Source organism: Hypanus sabinus, chromosome 7 (assembly GCF_030144855.1).
Source record: "Hypanus sabinus isolate sHypSab1 chromosome 7, sHypSab1.hap1, whole genome shotgun sequence".
NCBI lineage: Eukaryota > Metazoa > Chordata > Chondrichthyes > Myliobatiformes > Dasyatidae > Hypanus > Hypanus sabinus.
The window spans coordinates 165255595-165282914 of NC_082712.1; the positions used below are offsets into that span (position 1 = coordinate 165255595).

The 27320-nt window shown below is 41.1% G+C and overlaps 1 protein-coding gene across 3 annotated transcripts in view; it reads left to right on the forward strand.

Moving 5' to 3' along the window:
• The window catches only part of tpcn2 (two pore segment channel 2), a 55336-nt gene that overhangs the window by 18498 nt on the left and 9518 nt on the right, over positions 1–27320 (forward strand). Inside the window, exons 8-20 of one of the 3 annotated variants that reach the window (XM_059976049.1) lie at positions 1766–1865; positions 5166–5231; positions 6243–6307; positions 7943–8046; positions 9082–9166; positions 10531–10617; positions 14589–14708; positions 15470–15529; positions 15641–15769; positions 16673–16722; positions 20441–20540; positions 23386–23457; positions 25247–25329. In XM_059976049.1, the coding sequence (XP_059832032.1) occupies positions 1766–1865; positions 5166–5231; positions 6243–6307; positions 7943–8046; positions 9082–9166; positions 10531–10617; positions 14589–14708; positions 15470–15529; positions 15641–15769; positions 16673–16722; positions 20441–20540; positions 23386–23457; positions 25247–25329 (1121 nt within the window). The remainder of the gene's footprint in view (positions 1–1765; positions 1866–5165; positions 5232–6242; positions 6308–7942; positions 8047–9081; positions 9167–10530; positions 10618–14588; positions 14709–15469; positions 15530–15640; positions 15770–16672; positions 16723–20440; positions 20541–23385; positions 23458–25246; positions 25330–27320) is intronic. The other 2 variants (XM_059976050.1, XM_059976051.1) reach the window with 2 other exon arrangements.

Consider the following 27320-nt stretch of genomic DNA (forward strand, 5'->3'; position numbering starts at 1 on the left):
TACAATGTGACGGAGTTCAGGAGCCTAATGGCTTGTGGGAAGAAACGGTTTCCCATCCTGACCGTTCTTACCTTTATGTATCGGAGTCCCCTGTCTGTTAGTAGAAATCAGTCTTTCCCTGAGCAGGTTTGCCATAGTACTGTCCTTGCCTTTTTGGTCTCAGGCTTGTTTGTCTTGTAACTGAAGCAGATTCATTACCCTGCCCTGCTTTTTGCACTTAGAGCTTTATTTCCTGCCTTTGGGTCCACATTAAGGACAATCTGAGACCTGAGTTTTCAGTCACTCTTCCTTAATTCAATCCACATCCATTTCTTTCCCAAAGTGCTGAAGATTGGAATATTCCAGCAAATGGTAGACTCTCTTGCTTGTCAAAACCATTGTTCTCTCTATCCTCCTTTAGGCCCATGATGAGATGATTTTCTGTGGTTGCTTTGTCCCGATGAGTTGATGGGGCTGAGTAGAGAATGTTGAGGCCAAATTGTTTGGACAGCAAGTAAAACAAAAAAAATCTCATGGGTCTGGGAATAAGAGGAGAGATATAAATAGGGTGATAAGGAAAATGTTTAGAACAAAGTCAAAGGCTACGTGCCAAGATTAAGATCAATGACTAGGGCATTAGTCATAGAAACTACAATAGCAGTAATAGTCCAGCTTCCCCTTCAACCTTACCATAACATTCAAGACTGACCACTCTACGTTCTGTCAATATCATATTTCTGCTCTCTTCCTATATCCATCTTTGTCTTGAAGTCATTTCCCCCCCCCCCCCCCCCCCCTTAGTCACGGTGAATTACCCAAGTCCACCACCTTGAGAGATGAAGTTTTTCCTTATCTCCGCCCTAAATTTTTTGCTTTGTGACTCTTCATCCTCAGCACCCTAGCTGGGAGAAACATTCTTCCCACATCCAGTCTGTCTGGCGCTGTCGAAGTTTTGTATGTCTTTGTATGATGCCCTGTCCTCCTTATCTTTAGTGAATACAGTCCAAAGCCATTTAATTGCTCCTCCTGCAGTCCCAAAATTATTTGTTGCACACCCCTTGTTATCCTTTATTGTGTTAGAGACCAAAATTGTGCATTGTACTCTTCAGCAAGACTCTGTGTAAACGTAGCGACACTTTCTTGCTGTTGCACTTAAATTTTACTGATACAACGACCAATGAATCAGCTACAGCTTTGCTGTTTTTTGCACCTGCATGATGGGTGGCACGGTAGTGTAGTGGTTACCACAGTGTGTTACAATACCAATGACCCAGGTTCAGTTCCCACTGCTGCCTATAAGGCGTTTGTACTCCGTGTCACTGCGTGGGTTTCCTCCAACTGCTCCCATTTCTTCCCACACTCCAAAGATGGAGTGGTTGATTGGTCGTTGTAAATTGCCCTGTAATTAGGCAAGGTTTAAATCGGGGGATTGATGGGGTGGTGTGGCTGAAAGGGGTGGAAGGGCCTATTCCATGCTGTATCTCAATAAATAAAAAAAATAAAAATGACATTTATAAGGTTCCGGGAGATTATAAACTAATGCATGGAATATTTCCTCAGCTGTGCCTGGGGATGGAAATTATTAGGCCTTGTATATTTATCAGCTCTCAGAGCCATTTATCTCCCTTTTTTTAAACCAATTAATTGTCCTTGTCCCTAGATGGTCCTTTGTGTGATCAAGCTGTTTTATTTTATATGTGCATATTAAATATCATTGCAAGTTCAAAGGCATAATCACTGGATAAGAATATTTACAATTGCATTTTCTTTCCAAAACAACATCTAGAACGAGAAAGAGGATAAAGAATGGAGGACCTATTTTAAGAATTGGCCAGAGTCTGTGACCTCATTATTAGTGCTGTTAACAACAGCCAACAATCCTGATGGTAAGTTATGAGGTTTTATTTATTGCCAAATACAATTGCTGTATCATACTTAGAATTGCTTAATGGGAAATATTTTGCTTCATCTGGGATGGGGCAACACAGTAGTGGGGCAGCTAGTGTAACTCTTTGCAGTGCTAGAGGATCGGGTTCAATCCTGCTTCTGCCTGTAAGGAGCTTGCTCATTTTCCTTGTGTCTGCGTGGGCATCCAACCATATAGGTTTCCTGGGGTGCTCCCATTTCTTCCCAGATTCCAAAGACGTGTGGGTTAGTAAGTTGTGGGCATGCTATGTTAGTTCTAGAAGTACGACGGTGTAGGAGCAATGAAAGACCACACCCATTAGGATGGTCAATCAACCAATATGCAAAAGTTAATTGTGCAGATACTAAAGAGAACCCCCCCCCCCCCCCCCCCAGTAAATATCAACACCATGAGATGAAACATCCTTGAGTCTGTAGTTTGTGGAAACAGTTCAGTGATGGGGTGAGTAAAGTTATCACTTCTGGTTCAAGAGCCTGGTTAGCAAAAGCTAACAAGAGAAAGCAATATGGCTTACACCAGAAGTAAACGGCAAATTAATTAAAATGGAATTGGACACAGGTTTGGCTGTTTCTGTTAATCCACAGAACGAGTTTGAGTGGCACTTCAAAGATACTGAACTGAAGTCTGAGACCTTAAACTGTAGGAAAAATAACTCTTCTGTGAATGACATTTGTAGCAGTGAAATACAATACCCAACAAACTGCATTGGGCTTGTATGTGGTTACAAACCGGAGGGCCAGCGCAGATGGGCTGGAGATTCATCTACTGTGTGCATGCCACACCCCCTGCAACAGAGTCAACTGAAAGTGGTTTACAGATGATACCACAGCAGTGTTCAAGGATGGCAAGCTCAGATGTATCTAGGTTCAAATAGTGTTAAATAAAAATGCCACACCCAAGTTTTACAAAGCCCCTCCAATTCCTTGTACCATCCATGATCAAATAGCCAGTGAAATAGGCTGCATGGAGGCTGGAAGAATTCTTTTCAAGGTTGTGTGGAGCCCATGGGCAATGCCAATGGTCCCAGTAGTGAGGAAGAATGGGTCTGCAAGGATCTGTCATGATTGTAAGGTCACCATCAACCCAGGACTAAAAGTAGATCAATACTTTCTGCCCAGGATAGAGGATATATTTGCACATCTTTCTGGAGGGAAACACTTCAGCAAAGTGAATTTCATTGAGGTCTATTTGCAGATGGAGATGGAAGTGGAATCCATAGTGTTTCTCATCATAAACACTCTCAAAAGGTTTTATTGCTATAGTAGGCTTATTTTTGGAGTAGCGTCTGCACCTGCATTCTGGAAGAAAGCTATGGACCAGGTGCTGCGAGGCACAAGGATTACGCTCATGTACTGAGAAAGTTCAAAGAGTGGTGGATGCCCAAGGCCACAGGGCACATCATGGTTATGGTCCTTTTTAGGATCGCCAATTACTGTGAACAGGTTTCTGCCAAACCTGGCTACTGTGCTGCACATTACTACAGAGTGGGAATAATGGTACTGGACAAAGCCGTGTGCAGCGTCTTTCCAAAAGACGTAGGAAGTGGTGACATCAGGTATTGTATTTGCATGTTACAGTTCACGTTGTTCGATGAAGCTTGTCTGTGATGCTTCAATGTATGGTACAGGTTCAGTCATGTCACATGTTATGAGTGATGAAAGTATGAAAGTGGAAGTTCCCTCCCCCCCCCCCCCCCCCGCAGATTGTGCACTGATTATGCCTTGTTTCGCCCAGTATCTGTTTTAGAGAGTGTTTTCCCTCACTGCTGATCATCAACCACTGGTACTCATTCCAAGTCAGCAGAAGAGTGTTCCACTGACAGTGATGGCAGGAACGCAGAGATGGGCTCTGTTTCTTGGAGGCCACAATTACAGGATCGAATTCAAGAGGATGACTAACCGTGGAAGTGCTAATGGATTGTCCCATTTACCCTTGGAAGAGGAAATACTGGGGGGGAAAAAAATTTTGAAAAGAGGACACTCCTCTTGGCTTTATCTTCTTTGATGCAAATTGAAAGTCTCCCCATTATGACAGGTAATCTAAAGGAGACCAGAAGGGACTGTCTCAGGTCTACATGGCAATGCAGAAAGCTGGAATGTGCAGCAGAAATCTCAGTTCCCCAGTGTTTACCAGTTTGCCAGTGTTTGTGTGATATGTAAGCTGAGGTGCATTCCATATTTAGTTGGAATTTATTTCCAAGCAGGGAGGGGTTTTGTGTATTTAATATTTGAGTATTGTTTAAATTATTCACTATGTAGAAGAATGTAAAAGTATGTGAATGACAAACACCATTACACCACCACGTCATAAAGGTACTGAAGTAAAAACAAAGTAGACACTCATCTCCCTACGGCCGTGATTTTCTTTTGATTAGTTTTTGAAGTTACAAAATGCAAGTTTCCAAGCTCTAATACTCCATTCTATGATTCTACTCTAAAGCTGTAAAAGTAAATAAATAAATTCATTGGGTGAGAGTTGTATGGAATGGGGCAGCATGGTAGCAAATCGACCACATGCCCACAACTTACAAATCCGTACACCTTTGGAATGTGTGGAGCATTCAGTCCCTATGAAATTGTTCCATGTAGCATGAAAAAATGGTGGATCTATGGTTTGTTCTTTACTGCCTTCATTTACTACATCTAGTGTACAAATCTGTGTCTGATATTTTTTTTTTATAATTCAAAAAAATCACCTAACAATGGTGGCTGGACAAGTTCATAACGTTTCCGTAGTTACTGTTTGCTTCAACTCAATTCTTTCTTCCCCTCCCCCCACTTCTCCTTTTTAATAAAAAAAACAGTAAGCAAATTAGATTCTGGTTCGTGTGGTGGTAAAGTTCAGTGGTTATTTTTTCCAGTGGGTTAGACATGGTTTGTGACATTTGTAAATGGGAGAGGTTATTCTAGCACCAGATTCTAGATGTATGCAATGGCAAACAGATCAATAGCACTAATATTGAAGTGATGCTTTCGTCCTCCCCGTCCAAGGACACTGAAGACACAGTTCCTAACCCCTTGTTCTTATTGGTTAACAGAATTAACCAAAGGTTATTGTTCACTGCTTTCTGAGGTTACTGTGCTTCTGATTACAATATCTCCATATCTGTGTTTCGTATCAGTAAGCTTATCAAACAGTTGGCCAGAACAACTGCTAGAATTTGACTTGATCTTTCCTGACTGTGAAGATTAACAATTTGCTTTTAAACAGTTTGCTAGTTACCTTGTACTGAATTATGTAATGCTCTTATTCCTTTTAGTGATGATACCCATCTATTCGAGAAACAGATGTTATGCACTTTTCTTCATCACTTTCAGCATTATTGGTAAGTTTTGTGCCTTGACCTGCAATTTTCACGCATACAAATACAACAAAGTGACTTTTGGGCCAGGAGTCATTAGATGACTTGAGATTGGTTGTACCTATATGGGTAGTGTGGAGGTGGTGGAAGAAACTCCTTTCAGCAGTTTCTGAACTCTCGATGTTAAGGGCATACCAAATGGATGGTTCTTTTTACTGGAGACCGGTCTGCCTTCAAGCCTTTTGATCTACCTCCTCACACCCCTGACTCTTGTGTTATTGACCGACTTTGCTCTCGGGCACTTCTTTTTGCCACTCGCTATCTCCTTTCTTGGGAAAAACTCCCTGGTTGTGGAATTTTAATTTGCAAAGAAATTTGAACTGCTTTCATTTGGAAAGCTGTATAAATGAATGTAAACGCGAGGAAAAACTGTAGATTCTGGAAATCTAAAGCAACACTACAAAATACTCAACAGGTACTCAAAATACTCAACTCAACAGGCCAGGTAGCACCGATGGGGGGGGAAAAGAGTAAACGGTCGATAGTTCAGGCTGAGACCCACAGTCCTCTTGGAAGGTCTCGGCCCAAAACTTTGACTATTTACTGTTTTCTATAAATGCTGCCTGGCCTGGTGAACCCCTCCAGCACTATGCGTAGGTTGCTTTACACGCATATAGTTGGATTTTTTTTAAGGTAGTTTCGGATATGCATACCCACATTTCCATATGGGTTTACAGATTTAGCATTAGAATTTTATTTCAAGTCAGTTAACACTTCAGTCTGAATTTCTGCCCATTCCCAGATCAGACTTGACAATCAGTCATAATTAGATAATGGATCAGATTTGATGGGCTGAATGATTGAATTCTGCTCCTAAATCTTATGGTCTTATTCGTTGTAGATTCTGGACGTTATGAAAGCATCTAGTTAAAGTAAATGTTTGTTTCATGTGTTTAAAATGTAGCCTGATGGCTTCTAGAAAATTAATCTGGTCTTTCACAAAACTGAGATGCTGCTTTTTCTGTGCTTCCTCAGGAACCTACTTGCTAATGAATTTACTGACAGCTATTATTTATAATCAATTTCGCGGATATTTACTTGTAAGTATTCCTGTGAATGCTTTTCATTAACAATTAAGACATTCAGAAGAATTCCCAAGGGCAAGAGGCTCTGTAATGAGGCAGCACTCCATAAATCTCCTGGCAGCCATTTGGTTTCGGTATTAATGAATCTAGGATTGGTACACAAAGTTAGGTATTCCTTAAAGCTTTTTCCCCTGGGATCTTTTGGTGAAATTAAAAAGAGAGTTTTGATTTCCCTCTCTTTTGTTGGAAAGGATTTATCGGACTGATTATTTGATGACTTTTTTTTCCAGGGATTATGCAAATAAGTTGATTTGATGACATCAGTCTTATTTGAACAAGTATTTAAGTATGCATTCAATCTTCCTTCTGCCTTATAAACTGTGGCAGCGCAGTATGCAATTTCCTAGACATAAATTGTCCTGTTTTTAAGAAAAATTAGAATATGTCCCAAATGCTGCTGCTAAGAAGGACTTGCATACATCTCATCTCTGAAGTTTTAAGAGATGTATAGTTGGGATTCTCATGTTACTGATGAGTTATTCTGGTATCTGCCTTTATCACTTGACCTATTGGGGAAATGTTTTGAATATTAAGTGTGTACTGAAGACTATTGTTGTGGAGATGCTTTTTAAAAAACAAATGGTGTGGGATGAGTATACAATATTGTCATAAATAGTTCTTGTAATTGCTTTCAGCTATTGATTTGCCTTGTACAACAGTCATAATTTGAATGTCTTGTTGAACATATTAAAAATCTTCTCATTTTAAAATGTGAAACAAAATAAAACATGAATCATTCCAATGGATGTGCCATCTGTTGAGAATGGATCTGATAGAATTTAGCATGAAGTAGATGGGCTGAAGGGTTTGCTTCTTTGCTGTAGTACTCTGTCTGATTATTGGATTTGTGAATTTTGGATACTTAGCTCCTGGGATTCATAAAGATGCAGGTTAAAATGGAAGTAAACAATTCAAAGGACTCTAGTAGAAGATGGCTTGCTCTTAACAGGAGAAAAATCTGTTTGGGATAATGAGCACTTTTAAAAAAAAAGTAATGTCAATCATGATTACTGTACGTTAACCAGTTATTCTGGAAAAACATCCAAGAAATTGAGACATTTAATAAACATTTGCCTCAATTTTGTAATTTTTGTTGAGATCAAGTTATCACTCTGAGATGTTTGTTGCTTAAACTGATTATTTCCGGCATTGTTATTTCATATTGATTGAACAATGCAAAGTTAAGCATGCTAGGGCTCTTCCTCAGTGTGAGCATGTCTATTATTTCCTTTGGCATGACCCCATGCATTCTGATTAAATCTTTGCAGATTGGGGCGGCATGGTAGTGTAGTGGTAGCATGGTACTTCACAGTACCAGTGAAAAGGGTTCAGTTCCTGCCATCACTTGTAAGGAGCTTGTACGTTCTCCCTGAGGCCGCATGGGTTTCCACCCTCCGTCCAAAGACCTACTGGTTAGTAGGTTAATTGGTCACTATAAACTGTCCAATGATTAGGCGAGCATTAAATTGGGGGTTGCTGGGTAGCATGGCTTGAAGGGCTGGAACGAGTGTGGAAAGTGTTCCACACTGTATGTCAATAAATAAATTTCCCTATAAGGTTGTGTTCATAGTTTATTTTGTCTCTCTGTAGAGTTCAATTCAGACATCTATTGTCCGAAGATGTCTGGGCATTCGTGGTGCATTTGAGGTGCTTTGTTGTGGTCGCTCAGCCAAATCTGGACGAAGGAATTCTATGTAAGCTACTAAATTTGTAAGGCTTATGTGGAAATGCCATCTAAACATGAAGGTGGAAATATTACGTTGTCTAACGTGGATTTGCTTTCTGCATTTTATTCTCTTGTATATTAATTCATGATGTCAAGATCAACTTTATTCGCCATATATATTTACATATATTAGGAATTTGCTGTGGTGTGTTGGTCAGGGCGTGACATGTAACTGAAACAACATTCATCAATTATAATGAACAGAATTGTATAAAAATAATTATTTATAAGTTATTAAAAATACTAAAGTTAGTGGTTAAAGGACAGATATAGAATAAAATGTACATAAATGCAAGAATCCTGGCATGTATTTACAATGTAATCAGTTTTATAAAAAGTAGTGTAAAGTATTTACAGTGCAGATACAGGAGGGGTTTAACTAGAATGGTTGATCACATTAACAGCCTGGGGGAAGAAACTTCTAACATGGCATGAGTTTTTGTTTTAATAGCTCTGTAGCACTCTTTAGAAGGAATCTCTTGGACAAGGCAGTTTGTGGGGTGGGTAGTGCCTACAATGATTTTTTTTTCCTGTCTTTTTTTAGCAATTAACTAGTTGATTTATAAACTTAATAATCGGCTATCTTGTTACATCAAATATCTGATGAACTAAACATTTGTAGAACTGTGTGATTGGAGGAAGTTGGTGATGAGCGAGTAAGCAATAAGATTCAGTTTTAAAATCCTCAACCTCAAGGGCTGTCGTGGGAAATCGGGAAGCAAATGCTAGCTGAGTGGGATCGTGTGGTTTTGGCAGATCTGGATGGGATTTAGTTTGGATAGTGGAGGATTGCATGGCACATCAGGCTATCACAGTGGCTGAGTTTGAAGAATTTCCATCAAGGCTGATGTTGAACCCAAAGTCAAGGAAGGTCAACGTGAGAACAGATTCTCTTTGAGTGCATTATGGTGCCAGAGATTTGGGATTTTCCTGCTGCAGAAGGGTTGCAAATGAGCTTTGGCTGCAATGAGGTGATTTAAAATGTTCTCTTCACTTCCATTAGCAGAATGACGGTAAGCACCAGCACTGTGCTCCAAGTCCTGCAAAAAGTAACCATGTCTCCAATGCACAAGCAAGGAATTATTAAGGTGAATGAAGTTTCCTTGAGTATGTGAGAAACTCCTTGTAAGGAAAAGGGAGCATTACTCTGAGAATATACTGGGTGGCCACTTTATTAGATACAGGAGTGGAACCGGGTATGGATTTCTGCTACTGTAGCCCATCCACTTCAAGCTTCAACATGCTGTACATTCAGAGATGCTCTTCTGCCCACCACTGTTGTAACGTGTGGTTATTGAGTTACTGTCGCCTTGAACAAGTCTGGCCATTTTCCCCTCTCCTCTCATTAGCAAGGTGTGATTGCCCACAGAATTGAAAATCCCAGGAGATCAGTAGTTTCTGAGATACTCAAACTACCCCGACTGGCACCAACGGTCACCCAGTCGCCTAAATCGCATTTCTGCCCCATTCTGATGCTTGGCATGAACAACAACTGAACCTCTTGACCACGTCTGCATGCTTTTAAGTATAGAGTTGCTGCCAGATGATTGACTGATTAGATATTTGCATTAACGAGCAGGTGCACCTAATAAAGAGGCCACCGAATGGTATAACCGAAATGCTCTTTGAGTTCTCACCTGAATCATAACTTTACCTCACTTCATTACATCTGAGGAGGCAGATCAATCAGGAATAGATTTGGTTGGCAAATGTGACCGAATAGGTCCAACTGGAAGGTCTGGAACTCAGCTGAAGTGACCTCACCTAGAGTGAAATGCTTTCTCAGCTGCTCAAATTGATATCAGCTGTCGTCCAAGAATTCTTCTCTTGTTACTGCCTGCTTAGCTTGTTGGCTGAAAACAGGCCATATGCGTTAGGGTATTTTATGTCGGGGTTAAGGGTTATTGGGGAAAATCTCAAGTAAATTTGGGTATGGGTTTTATTTATTTTGTTGGGATACAGCATGGAGTAGGCCCTTCCAGGCCTTCAAGCTGTGTCGCCCAGCAACCCCTGATTTAACCCTAGCAAATCACAGGACAATTCACAATGAGCAATTAACTTGCCAACAGGTACGTCATTGGACTGTGGGAGGAAAACGGAGCACTCGGAGGAAACCCATGCGGCCACGGGGAGGACACAAACTCCTTACACACAGTGGCGGGAATTGTACCCGGGTTGCTAGTACTGTAAAATGTTATGCTCAGTACTGTTACCGTGCCACTCCGGTTGAGAGGTGATGGGTTCAGCTGCAATTCTGGCAGCTTGCCAATATTTGTGAGTTTTTTTAATCTCTTGAAGTATGATAATGGCAGCAGTTGGAATGCGAATACAGTACATTTAATAGAGCTTATTGAATAGTAGTTCTGCTTTGAAGCCTTTTTCACAAGAATGTAATTGGTGACATTGTCTGTTTGCCCATTTGTAATTGCTGCGATCATTTATACTTTTATAGCAAGCCAAGGCATTCACTCATGACTGTGTTACAGCAGAACAGTTCCGACTCCTCTTTGATGAATTGCAGAAGGAAACCATGAAAGAGGTTTGTGATCAAGTGGAATTTATTCTTTGAACACAACCACACAGCACAAAATGCTGGAGGATCTTGGCAAGTCAACCAAATGATAGGTGAAGGGGAAGGTGGAGGTAGGGGAGAAAGAAATGATATGAAAATCTGGGAGGTGTTGGGTGCCTTTAGTCCACTAATTGTTGCACCTAACATTTTAATTCTGATTTCCATTCAGTTCCGACATGTTGATGCATTGGCCGCCTCTTATGCCACAATGAGACCACTCTCAGTGCGGAGGAGCAACACCTTATATTTGGTTCGGCTAGCCTCCAAATGATGGAATGATATCAATTTTTCCTTCCAGTTTAAAAGAAAAAAATCCCTCTCCTCTCCTCTTCTATTCCCTACTCTGGCCTCTTACTACTTCTCACCTGCCTACCACATTCCCCTGGGTCCCCTCCTCCATCCTTTTCTACTACGGTCCACTCTCTCCTATCAGATTCCTTCCTCTCCAACCCTTTACCTTTCCTACCTTGCCGGCTTCACTATCACCTTCTAGCTATCCTCTCCCCCTCTATTTTATTCTGGCTTTTTCCCCCTTCCTTTCCAGTCCTGAAGAAGGGCTTTGGTTTGATACGTCGACTGTTTGTTCGTTTCCATAGATGCTGCCTGACCTGCTGAGTTCCCCTCACATTTTGTGTGTGTGTGTTGCAGAATTTCTTGTGAATCTAATTCCTTGTCTATTTAGATTTGGGATTGACTGATCCTGGGTATGAGATTAAATGTTCTTTCTATGTACTGAGTTTTTGAAAAAAGATCTCGTGTTTTCCTGCCATGTGTGATTCATAAACTCTTGGGTTTCCATTATGGTCCAGGTGTTGGTACTAACTGATGTTTTGATGACAGACTCTGCCATCTTCATCGGGGATGATGCAGACAGTCTAGTCTGGTGGTATATACTGTATACTCAACTCCCATCATGGGTCCCCCGTGATTGGTTAGTCTTCAACCAATCAGGTTTCTGCTGTCCCACCTTGTTTAAAATTGTATTACGGTTGTTAGAGCGAGACCTTTGTTGTCTTTGAAATCTTTATTCTCCTACTTCAGTGGCTTCCTTCACCAGGTGGTCCCAAAAGACGCTGGCGGGGCACGGTAGTTTTGTGCCATCATATTTGGTCATTGCATATGCAAAATTCTGTTACCGCCAATTTCTCTGGGTAACCCGAATTGTTAAACCTCTGCTCCTTCATGCAGGTTTCCATCATGCCTAGTCTGGCCAATAACCACTGCTCTGCATACCCGGGGAATCCTATAAACCTGTTACCTGGAGAAATTGGTGGTAGCAGAATTTTGCATGCACAATGACCACACTATAAGCTGTAACGGCCTGGTGAAGGAAGCCGTAGATTGCAATACAGAATAAAAACTCTACAATACAGCATTACAGTGTGTGTGTGTATACATATATTTTGTTTTTAAGTAAGTAGTGCAAAAGGAGAAAACAAAAGTAGTGAAGTGGTGTTCGTGGGTTTAATGACCATTCAGAATTCTGATGGCAGAGGGGAAGAAGCTGTTCCTGATTCACTGAGCGTGTGTCTTCAAGCTCCTGTGCCTCAGCCTTGATGGTAGCAATGAGAAGAGGGCATGTCCTGTGTGATGGAGGTCCTTAATGATGGATGCTGCCTTTTTGAGGCACCGCTCCTGGATTCTGGGGAAGCTAGTGCCTATTGAACTGTTTGAGTTTACAACTTTCTGCAGCTTATTTTGATCTTGTGCGGTGCCCCCCACCCCCATACCAGACAATGATGCAGCCGGTTTGGAAGCTCTCCACTGTGCATCTGTGGAAGTGTCTTTGGTGACAATCCAAATCTCCTCAAACTTCATCATGAAATATAGCCACTGTTGTACCTTTGTACCAGCATTAATATGTTAGGCCCAGGACAGATCCCTCCCTTCCCTGCATATACATGTGCCCAACGAGGAGTTGCTGGAATGCTGCTTTTCTATCTGCCTCTACTGTCACCCTTGGCAGCTCATTGCAGGTCCCCTTAAAAAAGCCTCCTGCATCTCCTGTGTGCTTTTCCTCTCTCACCTTAAGTGTGTGTCCTCTTGTACTATACATTTTAATCTGGGAAAGAGATATCTATGCCTCACATTATTTTATGAACTTTCCAATCTCTGCTGGTGTAGTGTCTGTCCAAACACGCTCCCTGATCTAGTCAGGATTGGAGTAAACCTCTTGTGCACCTTCTCCGTGATGGGATGGAGCAAGAGAGGAAGGAAACAAAACGTATTTTTGACATTCTTGATTTTGTGTGTGTCTGTGTTTGTCACCGCTGGTGTTTAAAGCAGCCATGAATATCATCCATCTCTGGTAGTGTTCAGAGATTTCATCTTCCTTGCGGCTTCACTCAGATGTAGAAGGAATCCTTTACGGCTGTTTCCGTAACAATTTTGTTTTCCCAGTCAGGGTTGTTAGCCCTAAGCTGAACTCCCAAACCTGGAGGACTGGTGGACCACTTTCAGTCTGGCCTCTACCCTTTGACCTGTTTGGCATTAGTAACCCAACCAAGAGCCAAAGCACAAGGCCCTGACTCCAGCCAACACAGTTCTCCCGGTTACTGAGGCATACAAGCCTCCAAGCCACGACAAGGTTGTGATCTTCTTGTAGGACTTTCGATCATGACTTGAACTTAATTCCCAGCTTAGTGCTGTAAGTTTTTTTAATCCTATTTTGTGTTGGGTGGGGCGTTTGTGGGGTTGATAGAGCTTGAGCAGCAGTAGCTTTGGGCTTCAGTGGGAATTAAGCTCTGCATGAATCCTTGTTTAATTTTCCTACACTCTAATGACTGCATAATCATGAGATTTAGTGGATGAAAAGATTATTCTTGCTCATAATTCAGAAATGCATCTCAAACTGACCTGTGTCTGGTTACCGAGTAACACACAAAATGTCGTCCCAAAATGTCAACTGTACTTTTTTCCTAGATGCTGCCTGGCCTGCTAAGTTCCTGCAGTATTTTGTCTGTGTTGCTCTGATTTTCCAGCATCTGCAGATTTTTCTCTTGTTAATGTCTACTTACTTCTCACTTTGGATATTGTTCTACCTCTTGTTGCTTATCTGCCATTTAAGGATTTGGTCATCCATCCTAATACCCTCTTTTCCTCAAAGAGCATAATTTTTGAGAATGGCTGTGTAGATTTAATAATGTGGCCGTACTAACCCTGAATCTGTAATTAACTTGGAATTTTTGCGATTTCTTGTGTTCTAAACAATGAAATATTCATCAGTGTGAAATATTTTTTTGAATTAGTATTTCAGTCGGGTTCAATTGCACCAGCATACGTCGTGAAATTTGTTAATTTTACAGCAGCAGTGTAGGCTTCGATAACTTTTTCCTGATGGTAGCAATGAGACTGGACCGAATTTTGGGTGGTGGGGATCCTTAATGATGGACGTCGCTTTTCTGAGGCATCGCTCCTTAAAAATGTCCTGGATAGTATGGAGGGCAGTACCCATGATGGAGCTGCTTAATCTTACCTTCTTTTGATCCTGTGCAATTGCCCCTCTCCCAACCAGGTGGTGATGCAGCCAGTCAAAATGCTCTCCATGGTTTTTCTGTAGAAATTTCCAACTGTTTTGGGTGAAGTGCCAAATTTCCTCAAACTCCTAATGAAATATTGCTTGTTCAGAAAACTCCTCTAAAACTAATATTGTTTCTATTTTACCTGCCTCGCTTGCACAAAATTATTTTCACGCAGATGCTATTGTTTCAGTTTCTATAGGTTTGCAATCACAACTCATTGATTTCTACTACATGAAAGTGTGTTCTTGGGAATACCCTCATCAATTGAGTTTTTTGTTTAATTATAAATATTTTATCAGAAGTTGAGTAATCTCATGATCTGGATTTAACAAAACTGGTGCAAATCACTCTATGGCAATTTTTGCAATTTAATTTTGGGTGATCAAAAATCAATATTAATGCATTACTTCCTTTCAGCACCCATTAAAGCCAGTATATAGATCACCGTTCCTGCAGAAGGCGCAGACTCTGCTAAGTCACTGCTATGCTGATTATTTCGGGAACCTAATGGTTGTGGTGCACTTGACTTGTATATTTGTAAGTAGCTCCGCTTCTATGGGATTCTAAGAAAAAGTGTTGGGCATTCCAGCAAATCAAACTTCAAAGTTTTTTTTAAATCGAAGAATGCTTATGTCACCGTACCTCCCCAAAGCTCTAAGCTGAAGAAAGTACATTTGATCCTTTAAGAAACCAGCCAAACACTGAACTGAAACGATAAAACTACTGAAACAAAAACTAGTGATCTCACGAAATAAGCAGTCAAAGCATTTTCAAATGTACTTATGCCAAGTGTTCTTAATCATATTTAAATGATAAAGGATGCAGTCAACAATACAAAATCATTCCTGGCTGCCTTCCTGCTCTAAACTGACAAAAAAAAAAGACCTAAAGACAAAGCATGAATACGTAATTATACTCTTCACTTCTACCACACTCCAACCCACTTGACAAATTACCCCTAATAAATGTGCAACACAAAATACAATATAGATAAACAAATAGATACTGTACATATGCTCCCACATTACTTTAAATCCTCTAGCTCCATATGTTTCCGTTTTGCTAATTAGTTTTTTGTGAGGAACTCAAAATAACTTTTGTCAGTCTACGTAGATCTATCGTATGCTGGTCATCAGCCACTATAACTGTTGCAAAAAAAGTAGTGCACTTGGGCTGCGGTTCCTTGTTCAGCTAAAGGACACGAGGAACGTCCTTAAGTACAGGAGTGGAAATTTAGCAGTGCAAGATGAAATGCAAGCCATGAAAATTCTGGTAACTGACTTGCCATGTTTTAATAGGTCTCGTTGGTACTTGATGCAGAGAAGCCAATTTCAAAGCGCGACGAGTTCTTTTCTGGGGTAAGTCTTAGACGCATTTACTTAGGAAAATGAACAGTTTTTTTTTCATATCCTTTCAATTTTTTAAATGACTAAAAGAAAATAAAACGTGTTCTTGGGGCTTTTTCTCAGGTTGTGAATGGTTTCTTTGTCCTGTATTATCTATTGGAAATGGCATTGAAAATCTTTGCTCTTGGCATTAAGGGTTATTGTTCGTACAAGAGCAATTTATTTGATGGGTTGCTAACTCTCATTCTAATGGTAAGTGTACTTCTTTACTCTCAATGGACAGAATATATATGTCCTCTTGGCTGTTCATGAATTTAGTACATGAATGAGTACTTAAAGATTCTTAAGCTTACAAGATGGGCACCACGGTAGCGTAGCAGTCAGCGTGACACTATTCCAGCTTGGGGCTTCCTGGAGTTCAGCTCCAGTGCCATTCTGTAAGGGGTATTTGTATGTCCTCCCCCTGGAATGTGTGGGTTTTCACCGGGTTCTCTGGTTTACTCTCACCGTTCAAAGACCTACCGGGTAGGTTAATTGGTCTCTGTAAATTCTCCCGTGATTGGGGTGCGGTTGATCGGGTTTGGCGGGGGTTGCTGGAATGGCGTTACTCGAAGGGTCGGAAGAGCTGATGCTGCACTGTATTGCCAAATGAAATAAAAGCTATTAAATTCATGACGCGCCTCAGCACTTAATAGATTAGCTTGTAAGACTTTAATACCGCGTCTGTGTTATTCTGCAGAAAGAGATTTGCTCAAGTTGTTTTGCCAGTGTTACACTAGTTTTGCAAAAGCTCTTGAGAAAATTGCTACAGCAGTTTACTTGAACAGCTTGAAAGTTGGGTTCCATATACACATGGTGAGATGTGTGCTTGTTAATGATGTTATCATTAACACTGGGAGTTGTGCCAATGATTTAAGTATTTGCAGCGCTCGGTGTTGGAATAATTTTGAGACTTTTGGTGGCCGTTCCCTTGAGTCTCTTTACCTAAGCTTGCCCTGACGTATTCTTTGGCTGAATGTCAACTGACAATATAATTTGCCTGTTTGAAGTACTGCTCGTTTGCTATCTGGGGTAAAGGTGAATGAGAAGAACAATTTCTAAATGCTGAACAGTGTGACCGTGAATGACTTTTGATCTTTTTTTCCTCTCATGTAGATTCTACAGCTGTCATCTCTTGTACAATATGGCTTCCCTCATCCTGGATGGTATGCTTTGAACTTATTGTCAATTAATAACTATTACATCGTGTTTCGGGGCAGCAAGTAGTAGTTAGCATAACGCTGTTAAAACCCCAGCGACCCGGGTTCAATTTGTCTACTGTATGTCAGGAGTTTGTACATTCTCCCTGTGACCATGTGGGTTTCCTCCGGGTGCTCTGGTTTCTTCCCATATTCAAAAGACTTAAAGGTTAGTAGGTTAATTAGTGACATGGGTGTAACTACGTGGCGCAGGTTCATTGGATTGGAAGGGCCTGTTACTATGCTGCATCAATAAAAGATCAAAAATGTACAATACTCTGCTCCTGCTAGATTTACAAACTCGCTTTCTGCTCCATGTTGACAGTACTGTGTAAAAGTCTTAGGCATAAAGCTAGGGCACTAAAGGCTTTCACACAGTACTGTCAACGAGGAGTGGAGAGTACTTATAAATTTGGCGGGAGCGAAGAATGGTGAGAATGGAGTGCCATCAGAGGGGTGTGGGACAGTTGGAAGAGAAAGAGCACCAGGGATGGGGGGTGTTATGGGAGCAGACACACCCAGCCCTGAGACACCAGGCAAGGTAATTTGATTCTAAATAGTTGGATTATTGACCATTACAGAATGTCTCTCTGCTGCTTCCCACTCCCTCCCCTCTCCCTTCCCCTTTGCCCAACCAAAATTTCCCTCTCCCTGCCCCCTTCCGACTTTCAGTCCACAATAGAGACCCATATCAGAATGAGGTATACGAGATCACTCGCGTACATCCAGAATTTTTTTGCAGCTGTAGTACAGTGCAATACCTAAAATTACTGCAGTATTGTGCACAAGTCTTAAGTACATATACATAGACGATAGGTGCAAGAGTAGGCCATTCTGTCCTTCGAGCCAGCACCGCCATTCAACGTGATCATGGCTGATCATCCACAATCAGTACTCCGTTTTTGCCTTCTCCCCATTTCCCTTGACCCCGCTATCTTTAAGAGCTCTATCTACCTCTCTCTCAAAAGCATCCAGAGAATTGGCCTCCACTGCCTTCTGAGGCAGAGCATTCCACAGATAACCAGGCTGTCTAAGACTTCTGTGCACACAATTTGTCTACACTTCAGATCATTCTCTGGGCAGTTAGTATTTTTGTAAGAGCACATTTTTAATAAGTAATATCTTAATCATTAAAAGTAGAACTAAAGGACAGTAAATGGATGTTCTTTTTACCTCCTGATATGAGAGAGACTGAACTTAAATATCTATTTTTAAAAAAAAAGATGGCTTTCTCTACTGTTGACACTTGTGGCTTTAATAGTATGTAAGTTTTCTCATCATTTCAAAACCCAAAAGACTATTCTACTTTGCTTTCAGCAGAATTGTGAAGTGTAAACTTGCATAAAAAGTTACATCCAATCAGATTCTTTGCATAAAGAATACTCAAAAGACATGAAGTACTGCTTAAAAAGTCAAGAGGGTGTATTGATCTGTAGGTGACAGAATAACAATGTTGGCCTTTTGAAATTACAACTTCCAACTTTTTCACGTGCACATTTTCAATTGGGTATAGAACTGACCGAGGAGGTCTGGGATGAGTGCTTAAAGAGTATACATGATTGTTTGGTTAACGTCAGCCACAGACTTGTACAGTTTAAAACGATGGATAGACTCCATTATTCCAAAGAAAAGTGCACAGCTTCTATCCTGATGTTTCACCAGTTTGTAATAGATGTAAGTCTGAGAACAGTAACTTGTCACATTCATTCTGGTCATGTTGTAAGCTTTATGCATACTAGAAAAGTATTTTTCACTGTGTCCCTGAGGCTTATGGGAAGCAGTGGGAACCAGTCCCACTCATGGCCATCTTTGGAGCAACAAGCTCCCTATCTTCAGCCAGTAAGTATGAGAAAATAGCTGCATTGTTTGGAATGGTGATTGCTAAGAAGTTACTCCTGCAAATGTGGAAAATGGACTCTGTGCCTACTTACGATCTGTGGCTGAGAGAACTGGCAAATACATTTGGAGAGATTGAGACTATGTAATGATGACAGAGGGACATCTTTGAAAGGATATGGGGCCCTGTATTGGACTCTTATGGGGTGAGGACTGAGGTTTTTTGGTGCGGTGCATCTCTGCTGTGTATGTTTACTTTTGCCTTTATATCGTTCTCCCTTTTGCTGCTCAATACTTGATTTTGTTATGGTCGTGGTTTTTGTGGATGTGCTTTTTTTTTGTTGTTTGTAGGAAAAAAAATTAAAAATGTATTTTTAAGAAAAAAAAACATTTTCTCTCCACACTGCACGGTTGCTTGCATATTAAGTTGTGGTTGAGGTCTAAAAGATTGGGGAATGCTTGGTGGCCCTTAAGATTCAGATTTATTTTTCACGTGTAGAGGTTACTAGAAAAGATACAAGAACGACGGAGAGACTAAGTCAGGTAATCAACACTATGACGCACCTCCAAATAACAAATTTCCAAATTGAAAAAGGTACATTTGATCTTTTATTACGAAACCAGCAAAGACGAATGATCTTGTTGTGATTTTTTTTTAAAAAAATGAACAAAACTAAATTAGTGATATAATGGTCTAATTAGTGGTCTAGTAATGATATTGGTGATAATAAGCAGTATAATAGCATATTTAACAGTCAAATAGCATAACTGTGAAGTTAGCGCAACTAACCATTCAAATTAGTGATCTAGTTGCCTCTAGCCAAACTAGGCTAGGCTAAACAACTCGCTAAAACAAAGTGCGAATATGTAACTGTACTCATTTGCTTCTACCACACCCCAGCCCACAAGACAAATAGCCATTACCTATGAGGACACGCAGTCCTCGTTTATTGTCATTTAGAAATGCATGCATGCATTAAGAAATGATAGAATGTTCCTCCAGGGTGATATCACAAAAACAGGACAAACCAAAGACCCACACTGACAAAACCACATAATTATAACATATAGTTACAGCAGTGCAAAGCAATACTATAATTTGATAAAAGCAGAGCACGGGTACGGTTTTAAAAAAAGTCTCAAGTCCCGATATCGGGCAGCAAAAAGGGAGAAACTCTCCCTGCCATAAACTTCCAGGCACTGACAGCTGATGCCTCGGAAGCACCCGATGACAGCAGACTCTGAGTCCGTCCGAAAACTTTGAGCCTCCGACCAGCCTCCCGAGCGCCTTCGACCTCGTCCCGGCTGCCGAAATGAGCAAAGCCGAGGTCTTGGAAGCCTTCTCCTCCGGAGATTCCGGACCGCACAGCAGCAGCGGCAGCGAAGTGGGCATTTCAGAAGTTTCTCCAGATGTTCCTCCGTGCTCTCACGTCTGCCTCCATCAAATCAGGATTGTGCACGGTACCCTACTTTAAAAAAAACAGATATCATTCACCGGAGAGGCCCTGTGCGCTGTGTCGCGCCGCCATCTTCTCCTCCCGCACAACAAAATACAATAAAGACAGAAAGTAGATACGTGTCTCCTACAACATCTACATGCAAACATACTTGGCTGTATTCTGCCTCACTTCCTACATTAATAACTAAGTTAGGACTGATTTTTAAAATGTGAGTTAAGAAAGTAGATCTTGTATGAAATGTGCTTTGAAGTATCAAATGAAACTTCAGATGCTTCATTGCAGATGGCTATAAAAGTTTTATTAGTTGGGTGTGCCTCGTATGAATGCCTTTTTACCACAGCTGTCTATAGTTTGTAAGAAATAATCTTTAAAACATCTCATCCCTTCAGGAATCCAGATTTGCATGGATTGCTCACTCTTTGGGAGTTCATTCGACTGGCAAACATGCTCATTGTTTTCCGATTCCTTCGGATAATACCCAACGTCAAGGTAATTTTTAGATTATGATATGCTGACTGCATTGTACTTTTTGAAAGGGGAGTAGGTGCTTGTAAGATTGAGATTTCAGTGCATAATCAGTTCAATTAGTGTATTCCATTGAAATGTACATTTTCTCTAAATCTTGAGTGTTTTTAATTAAATTTCATGAACTGCATGTCCATTTCAATGTGAAACTGTGAAGTTATCCATGATAAAATGTATTATTATATTCTCTGTATGAAAGAGTTGGGTATTTCCCAGTTTGTCTCAAGTTTGATCAGCTGTGCAGTTTAATAGAAATGCCTGAGGTGATTGGATTTATTGGTAAAATACATCAATATGTTTGATTATGCAGGAAATTTCTCCTGCAGCCTGAAGAGAGGTTTCCTTGAGTCTTTGCCATTGTCTACCCTGGTGGGGGGAGGTTGTGGATTCTTGCATCACTGATTATTTACTATGTTTCAAAAGGAATCCTGCACTTTGTTCTCCACTATCGTGGTCTTGTCATGTGGCTCGTGCAGATGTTGGGTTGAGATAACTTTTGGCAGGCCATACTTTTCTATCCTTATTAGTTTATAACGTTAGAACTTTGTCTTCAGAATTACAAAGCTTCCATGACAGCAACTTGAAGTGTGTGTAGGTGGTAGAAAATCTCAACAGAGTAACTTAATGTCAGATATAAATTCTCAAATGGCATTTGTTTCTGAACGTGGAAAGTATGATTGCAAGTAAATTTTGACTCTTTGTACAGACCCCATTTCCAGAAAAGTTGGGATATTTTCCAAAATGCAATAAAAACAAAAATTTGTGATATGTTAATTCACGTGAACCTTTATTTAACTGACAAAAGTACAAAGATTTTCAATAGTTTTACTGACCAACTTAATTGTATTTTGTAAATATACACAAATTTAGAATTTGATGGCTGCAACACACTCATCAAAAGTTGGGACAGAGGCATGTTTACCATTGTGTTACATCACCTTTCCTTTTAATAACACTTTTTAATTGTTTTGAAACTGTGGATACTAATTGTAGTGGATTTGCAATTGCAAATTTTGTCCATTCTTACTTGATATAGGACTTCAGCTGCTCAACAGTCCGTGGTCTCCGTTGTCTGATTCTCCTCTTCATGATGCACCATACATTTTCAATAGGAGATAGATCTGGACTGGCAGCAGGCCAGTCAAGCACACGCACTCTATGTCTACAAAGCCACGCTGTTGTAGACCGTGCAGAATGTGGTCTGACATTGTCCTGCTGAAATAAGCATGGATGTCCTGGGAAGAGATGTTGCCTTGTTGGCAACATATTTCTCTCTAAAATCCTAATGTACACCTCAGAGTCAATGGTACCTTCACATACATGCAACTCACCCAAGCCGTGGGCACTGATGCACCCCCATACCATCACAGATGCTGGCTTTTTCACCTTTCGCCGATAACAATCAGGATGGTCGTTTTCATCTTTGGCACGGAGAACTTGACACCTGTTTTTTCCGAAAACTAGCTGAAATGTGGACTCATCTGACCACAGCACATGGTTCCACAGTCTTTCGGTCCATCTGAGATGAGCTCGGGCCCAGAGAACTCGCTGGCGTTTCTGCAGAGTTGATGTATGGCTTCCTTCTTGCGTAATACAGTTTCAAGTTGCATTTCTGGATGTAGCGACGGGCTGTATTAAGTGACAATGGTTTTTCGAAGTACTCCCGAGCCCAGGTGGCTATAATTGTCACAGAAGCATGACGGTTTCTTAGGCAGTGCTGCCTGAGGGCTCGAAGATCACACACATTCAACAGTGGTTTCCGACCTTGCCCTTTACGCACTGAGATGTCGCTGAATCTTTTCACAATATTATGTACTGCAGATGTTGCAAGACCTAAATTCTCTGCAGTCTTGCATTGGGAAATGTTCCTTTTGAACTGACTAACAATTCATTCATGAATTTTGGCACAAAGGGGTGAGCCACGACCCATCCTTGCTTGCAAAGACTGAGCCTTTGATGGATGCTACTTTTATACCCAGTCATGATACCTCACCTGCTACCAACTAGCCTGCTTAATGTGGAGTCTTCCAAACCGGTGTTACTTGAATATTCTGTGCACTTTTCAATCTTATTTTAACTCTGTCCCAACTTTTGTTGAGTGTGTTGCAGCCATCAAATTCTAAATTTGTGTGTATTTACAAGATACAATTAAGTTGGTCAGTAAAACTACTGAAAATCTTTTCTTTGTACTTTTGTCAGTTAAATAAAGGTTCACATGAATTAACATATCATAGATATTTGTTTTTATTGCATTTTGGAAAATATCCCAACTTTTCTGGAAATGGAGTTTTGTAGTTTAGAATGGTAGTGGGTTATTTTAGGGTGTTCAGGCGGCACAGTAGCGTAGATTGGGGATTGAACCCTGTCATGATTTGTAATGAGTTTATACATTTTTCCCATGCCCAAGTGGATTTCCTTTGGCTGCTCTAGTTTCTTCCCACATTCCAAAGATGATGTGGGCATGTTATGTAGCAGCACTTGGCTGCCGTCAGCACATTCTCAGACTGTGTTAGTCATTGACACAAAAACAACACATTTTGCTGTATGTTTCAATGGAAGTATGACAAATAAAGCTATCTTTTTTTTTGGCTAGGTATTTTCATGGCCTTGTGTTTGATTAGAAAATCCGAGTGCAGGCCTACTCCCATTTTCATGAGGTGTAACGTGTTTCTGTAGACTATCCCAATTGACAATAATTGAACGTGATTTGTTCCTGAAGACGTTTGAATCTAGGAATGTGTACTTTACATTGTGGTGTCCGTTCTGCATGCTGGCCTTTTTTCAGGTGTTTACTGTTTGTATTTTGTAGTTGACGGCATTAGTCGCTGGCAGTCTTCTTGATATGATGAAGAATCTGAGAGCTTTTGCTGGAATTCTTGTGGTAAGTAGTCAAACTTTAATTTAACAATGTTACCCATTGATAAGAAGACAATGCATTTTAAATCATTAAGAAATGGGATAACTTTAAAACCTCAAGCATGCTTGTGAAATAATTTTAATATGCACTCTCTGGTTAGAGGAGAGCACAGCTTCATCTTCTGTCTGGGTAGCCTCTAACCTGATGGCATAAACATAGATTTCTCTAACTTCCAGTAGTTTCTCCTCTGCTCCCTTCTCTCTTTTTACATTACCCTTACTGGCTCTCCTCTTAACTTTTCATTTCTCCTCACCTCCCTTAGGTGACCCCCCTCCTCCTTCCTGTTTTCCAATGATCCATTCTCCTCTCCTGTCAGATCCCTTCTCCTTTAGCTCTTTACCATTTCCACCTATCACCCCACAGCTTCTTACTTCATCCCCCCTCCCCTACCCATCTACCTTCTTACCTGGTCACACCTATCACCTGCCCCGTACTCCTTCCCCTCTCTCCATCTTTTTATATTGGCTTCTTCCCCCTTTCCATTCCAGTCTCAATGGAGGGTCTCGGCCCAAGATGTCAACTGTTTATTCATTTCTATAGACGTTGACTGACCTGTTGAGTTTCTCCACCATTTTGTATGTGTTGCTGTGGATTTCCAGCATCTGCCGAATCTCTTCTGTTTAATTTTGGATGGTGATGTGGGGTGTTGACTCTAGCTTCTGTTTTCAGGCTAATGCTAAAACATTTCTTATTTTTCTTCCCTTGCTCTAGACTAGGAAGGGGTTCCCAACCACTTATGTCGGGGACCCTTACCATTAACCGAGGGCTTTGTAGACCGTAGGTTGGGAAACTTCCGGTTGACGAATTCTTTATTGAAATGCTTGTTGTATTCTGGGTAACTTTGCTTGGGTTATTTTTGACAACTTCTCTTGTGAGTTTTTTCATTTCTCCTTTTTTTTCTGCAATAACATTTCAGCTGTGGAGAGGCATTTTTAAACATCCATATTTCTGAGGTATTTCCCCTAGCCTTGTAGTACAATCAGTCGATGAGATCTTTTTGAATCAATAAATTGAGTAGGCTTGCTTCAAGCTCCAGAGGAGGGGTCCATGGACCCCTTGCTTAGTGGTCCAGGGTACATAAAGGGTTAGGAAGCCCTGTTTTGGAGCCCAGATGCCTATTGGGCTGGAGCATGTAAATTTCCAATAATTATATTTCCCAACACATCATGAATCCTATTTGGGATTCTCTATTTTCACAACCAACTTGTGGGGAGGGTTGGGCATGGGGTTGGAGATGAAGACGTTCTCAAGAGCTGGTGCAATGCATCTTTATGGAGCTGGGCATTTGTGCTTCATGGGAAGTGGCTATCAGTACAGATACTTGTGTGCTCCTCCCCTTTCCCTTTCTTCCATGGTCTTCTACCCTCTCCTATCAGATTCTCCCTTCTCCAGCCCTTTATCTCTTTCACTAATTAACTTCCCAGCTTGTTACCTCACCCCATCCTGGTTTCACCCATCACCTACCACCTTGTACTTCTTCCTCCACCCCCCCCCCCCCCCCACCTTCTTGCTCTGACTTTTCATCTTTTTTTCCCGGTCCTGATGAAGGGTCTCCGCCCAAAACGTCAGCTGTTTACTCTTTTTCCATAAACACTGCCTGGCCTGTTGAGTTCCTCTAGCATTTTGTGTATGTTGTCAAATACTGCTGTCACTTCACGGAACACAGAACTTCCCTTTTTTTGTGTTTTTTTAAATTTCTACAAGGCTTAATACTCATTTTATTGTTCCAAGTGCTGTTGTCTTTCTGTTACAGGTTGCATATTATGTGTTTGCAACTGTTGGTGTCGTAATTTTTAAAGATAAAATACCAGTCCCCCATAACTCTACAAATTCAAGGTAAGTTTGATTCTGAATACAAATCTTTATTTTTAATGGGTCTTAAACTGTTGGTAAAAGTATATATTCAAATGCTTCAATTTAATATCAGAGAGTGTATATAAAATACAACCTGAAATTCTTAATCTTCACAGAGACATCCACAAAACTAGAAGCCTTAAAGAATGAATAATAGAAATATCAGAACCCCAAAGCCCCAAATAAATAATAAATTGCGTTTGTCATGTGTCCGCTATTTTGGAAGTGGACAATACACTTCGGGTCTGATTTGTCCTTTTCATAGCATAAACAGGTTTACCGTGAATGACTTGGGGACAGGAATGTGAGGGAACTAGAGGACAGATAGGGTATTAAGCCTCCACTCTGCGTTCAAAGGATGGTTACGTGGACTTCGGTTGTCTGCAGATGGGTGGGATGTTCGCCCAGAATTCGGCTTACAAGCCAGTGTGGGTGAAGGTTGGTGGCTCCCCCAGGGTCAGTGAGAAGCCTGTGGGTTCTGGAGTGGGGGTTCCATCTGGGCAGGAGAAACGAGATTCAGTGGTACCCCCTGGCTTCACGAACCAGTGAGATCAGAGTTTGATGCCTGGTGTCCAGGGCCCTGTCATTGACAAATCCAGATATCAAAGCCTGGTGATTGATGGGTCCTGCGCTCAGTGTAGAGGATCAAATTGTTTGGCTGGAGCCTGGGTCTGTAAATCTCTGTCAGTACACTGGGGTACTCAAAAACCCAATGTCTGCATGTTTGAATCTGATGGAGGCTGAAGAAGACCGCTTGTCTTGGGGTTAGAGAATTCTGAGTTGGAGGGAAGTATGAAGCTTGTTTTGCTGTGTTCTGTGTTGTTCTTCGGGGCATTGTGAACATATTATGTTGGGACCAGAATGTGAGGGACACTTACAGGCTACTCCCAGCATACCCTTAGGGTGTTGGTTGTGAACACAAGTGATGCTCTTCTCTGTTTTGACATATGCATGACCAATAAAGAATCCTGAGCGAGCTTGTAGTGCATTTGGGATATGAATTGTGAAAACCTGGCAAAAGGAGCTCAGCATGGGAAAGTATGAAGTCATGTAACTCGGTAACCAAAAGGCAAATTATCTGCAAATAAATCTAGTTTAGAGGGAACTAGGCGTTATAGTGCACAAAAAGTTAGCAAGTAGGTCGAAAAGCTGTTACAGAAGTGAGTGCAGTTTTGGGAAGTGCGTGATCATGTACTTTGATAGAAGGAATAAATGTGTAGTCGGTTTTCTAAACGGTGAGAACATTCAAAAATCCGAGGTGTAAAGGGGCTTGGGTGTCCCCGTGCAGGTTTCCCTAAAGGTTGAGTTTGCAGGTGTTGAGGAAGGCAAATGCAATGTGAGCATTCATCTTGAGATATAAAAACGAGGATGTAATGCCGAGGCACTGGTGAGGCCTCACGTGAGTATCATGAGCAGTTTTGGGCCCCTTGCCTAAGGGAGGATGTGCTGACTTTGGAGGGGGTTCAGCGAAGGTTTATGGAAATGATTCCAGCAATGGAAGACTCATTTGAGGAGCGCTTGATGGCTCTGGGACTGTACTCAGTGGAATTTCAAAGAATGGGGGAGGGCATCTCATTGAAACCTACTGAATGTTGGAAGGCCCAGATAGTGTACGAGGAGAGGATGTTTCTTGTAGTGGGGCATCTAGGACCAGAGGGCACAACCTCAGAATAGAGGAAGATCCAGTTAAAACAGAATTTCGCTAGAAATTCCTAGCAAATTTCTTTGGCTAGGAGGTGGTGGATCTGTTGAATTTATTGCCACAGGCAACTTTGGAGGTCAAGTCACTGGGTATATTTAAAGTGGAGGTTGATAGAATCTTGGTGTCAGAGTATGAAAGGTCATGGGGAAAAGGCAGGAGAATGAGGTTGAGAGGGAAATGGATCAGCCATGATCAAATGGCAGAGTAGACTCGTTGGGCCAAAAGGAGCAGAATTAGGGCAATGCCTTGTGGTTTTGTATATCCAGTCACA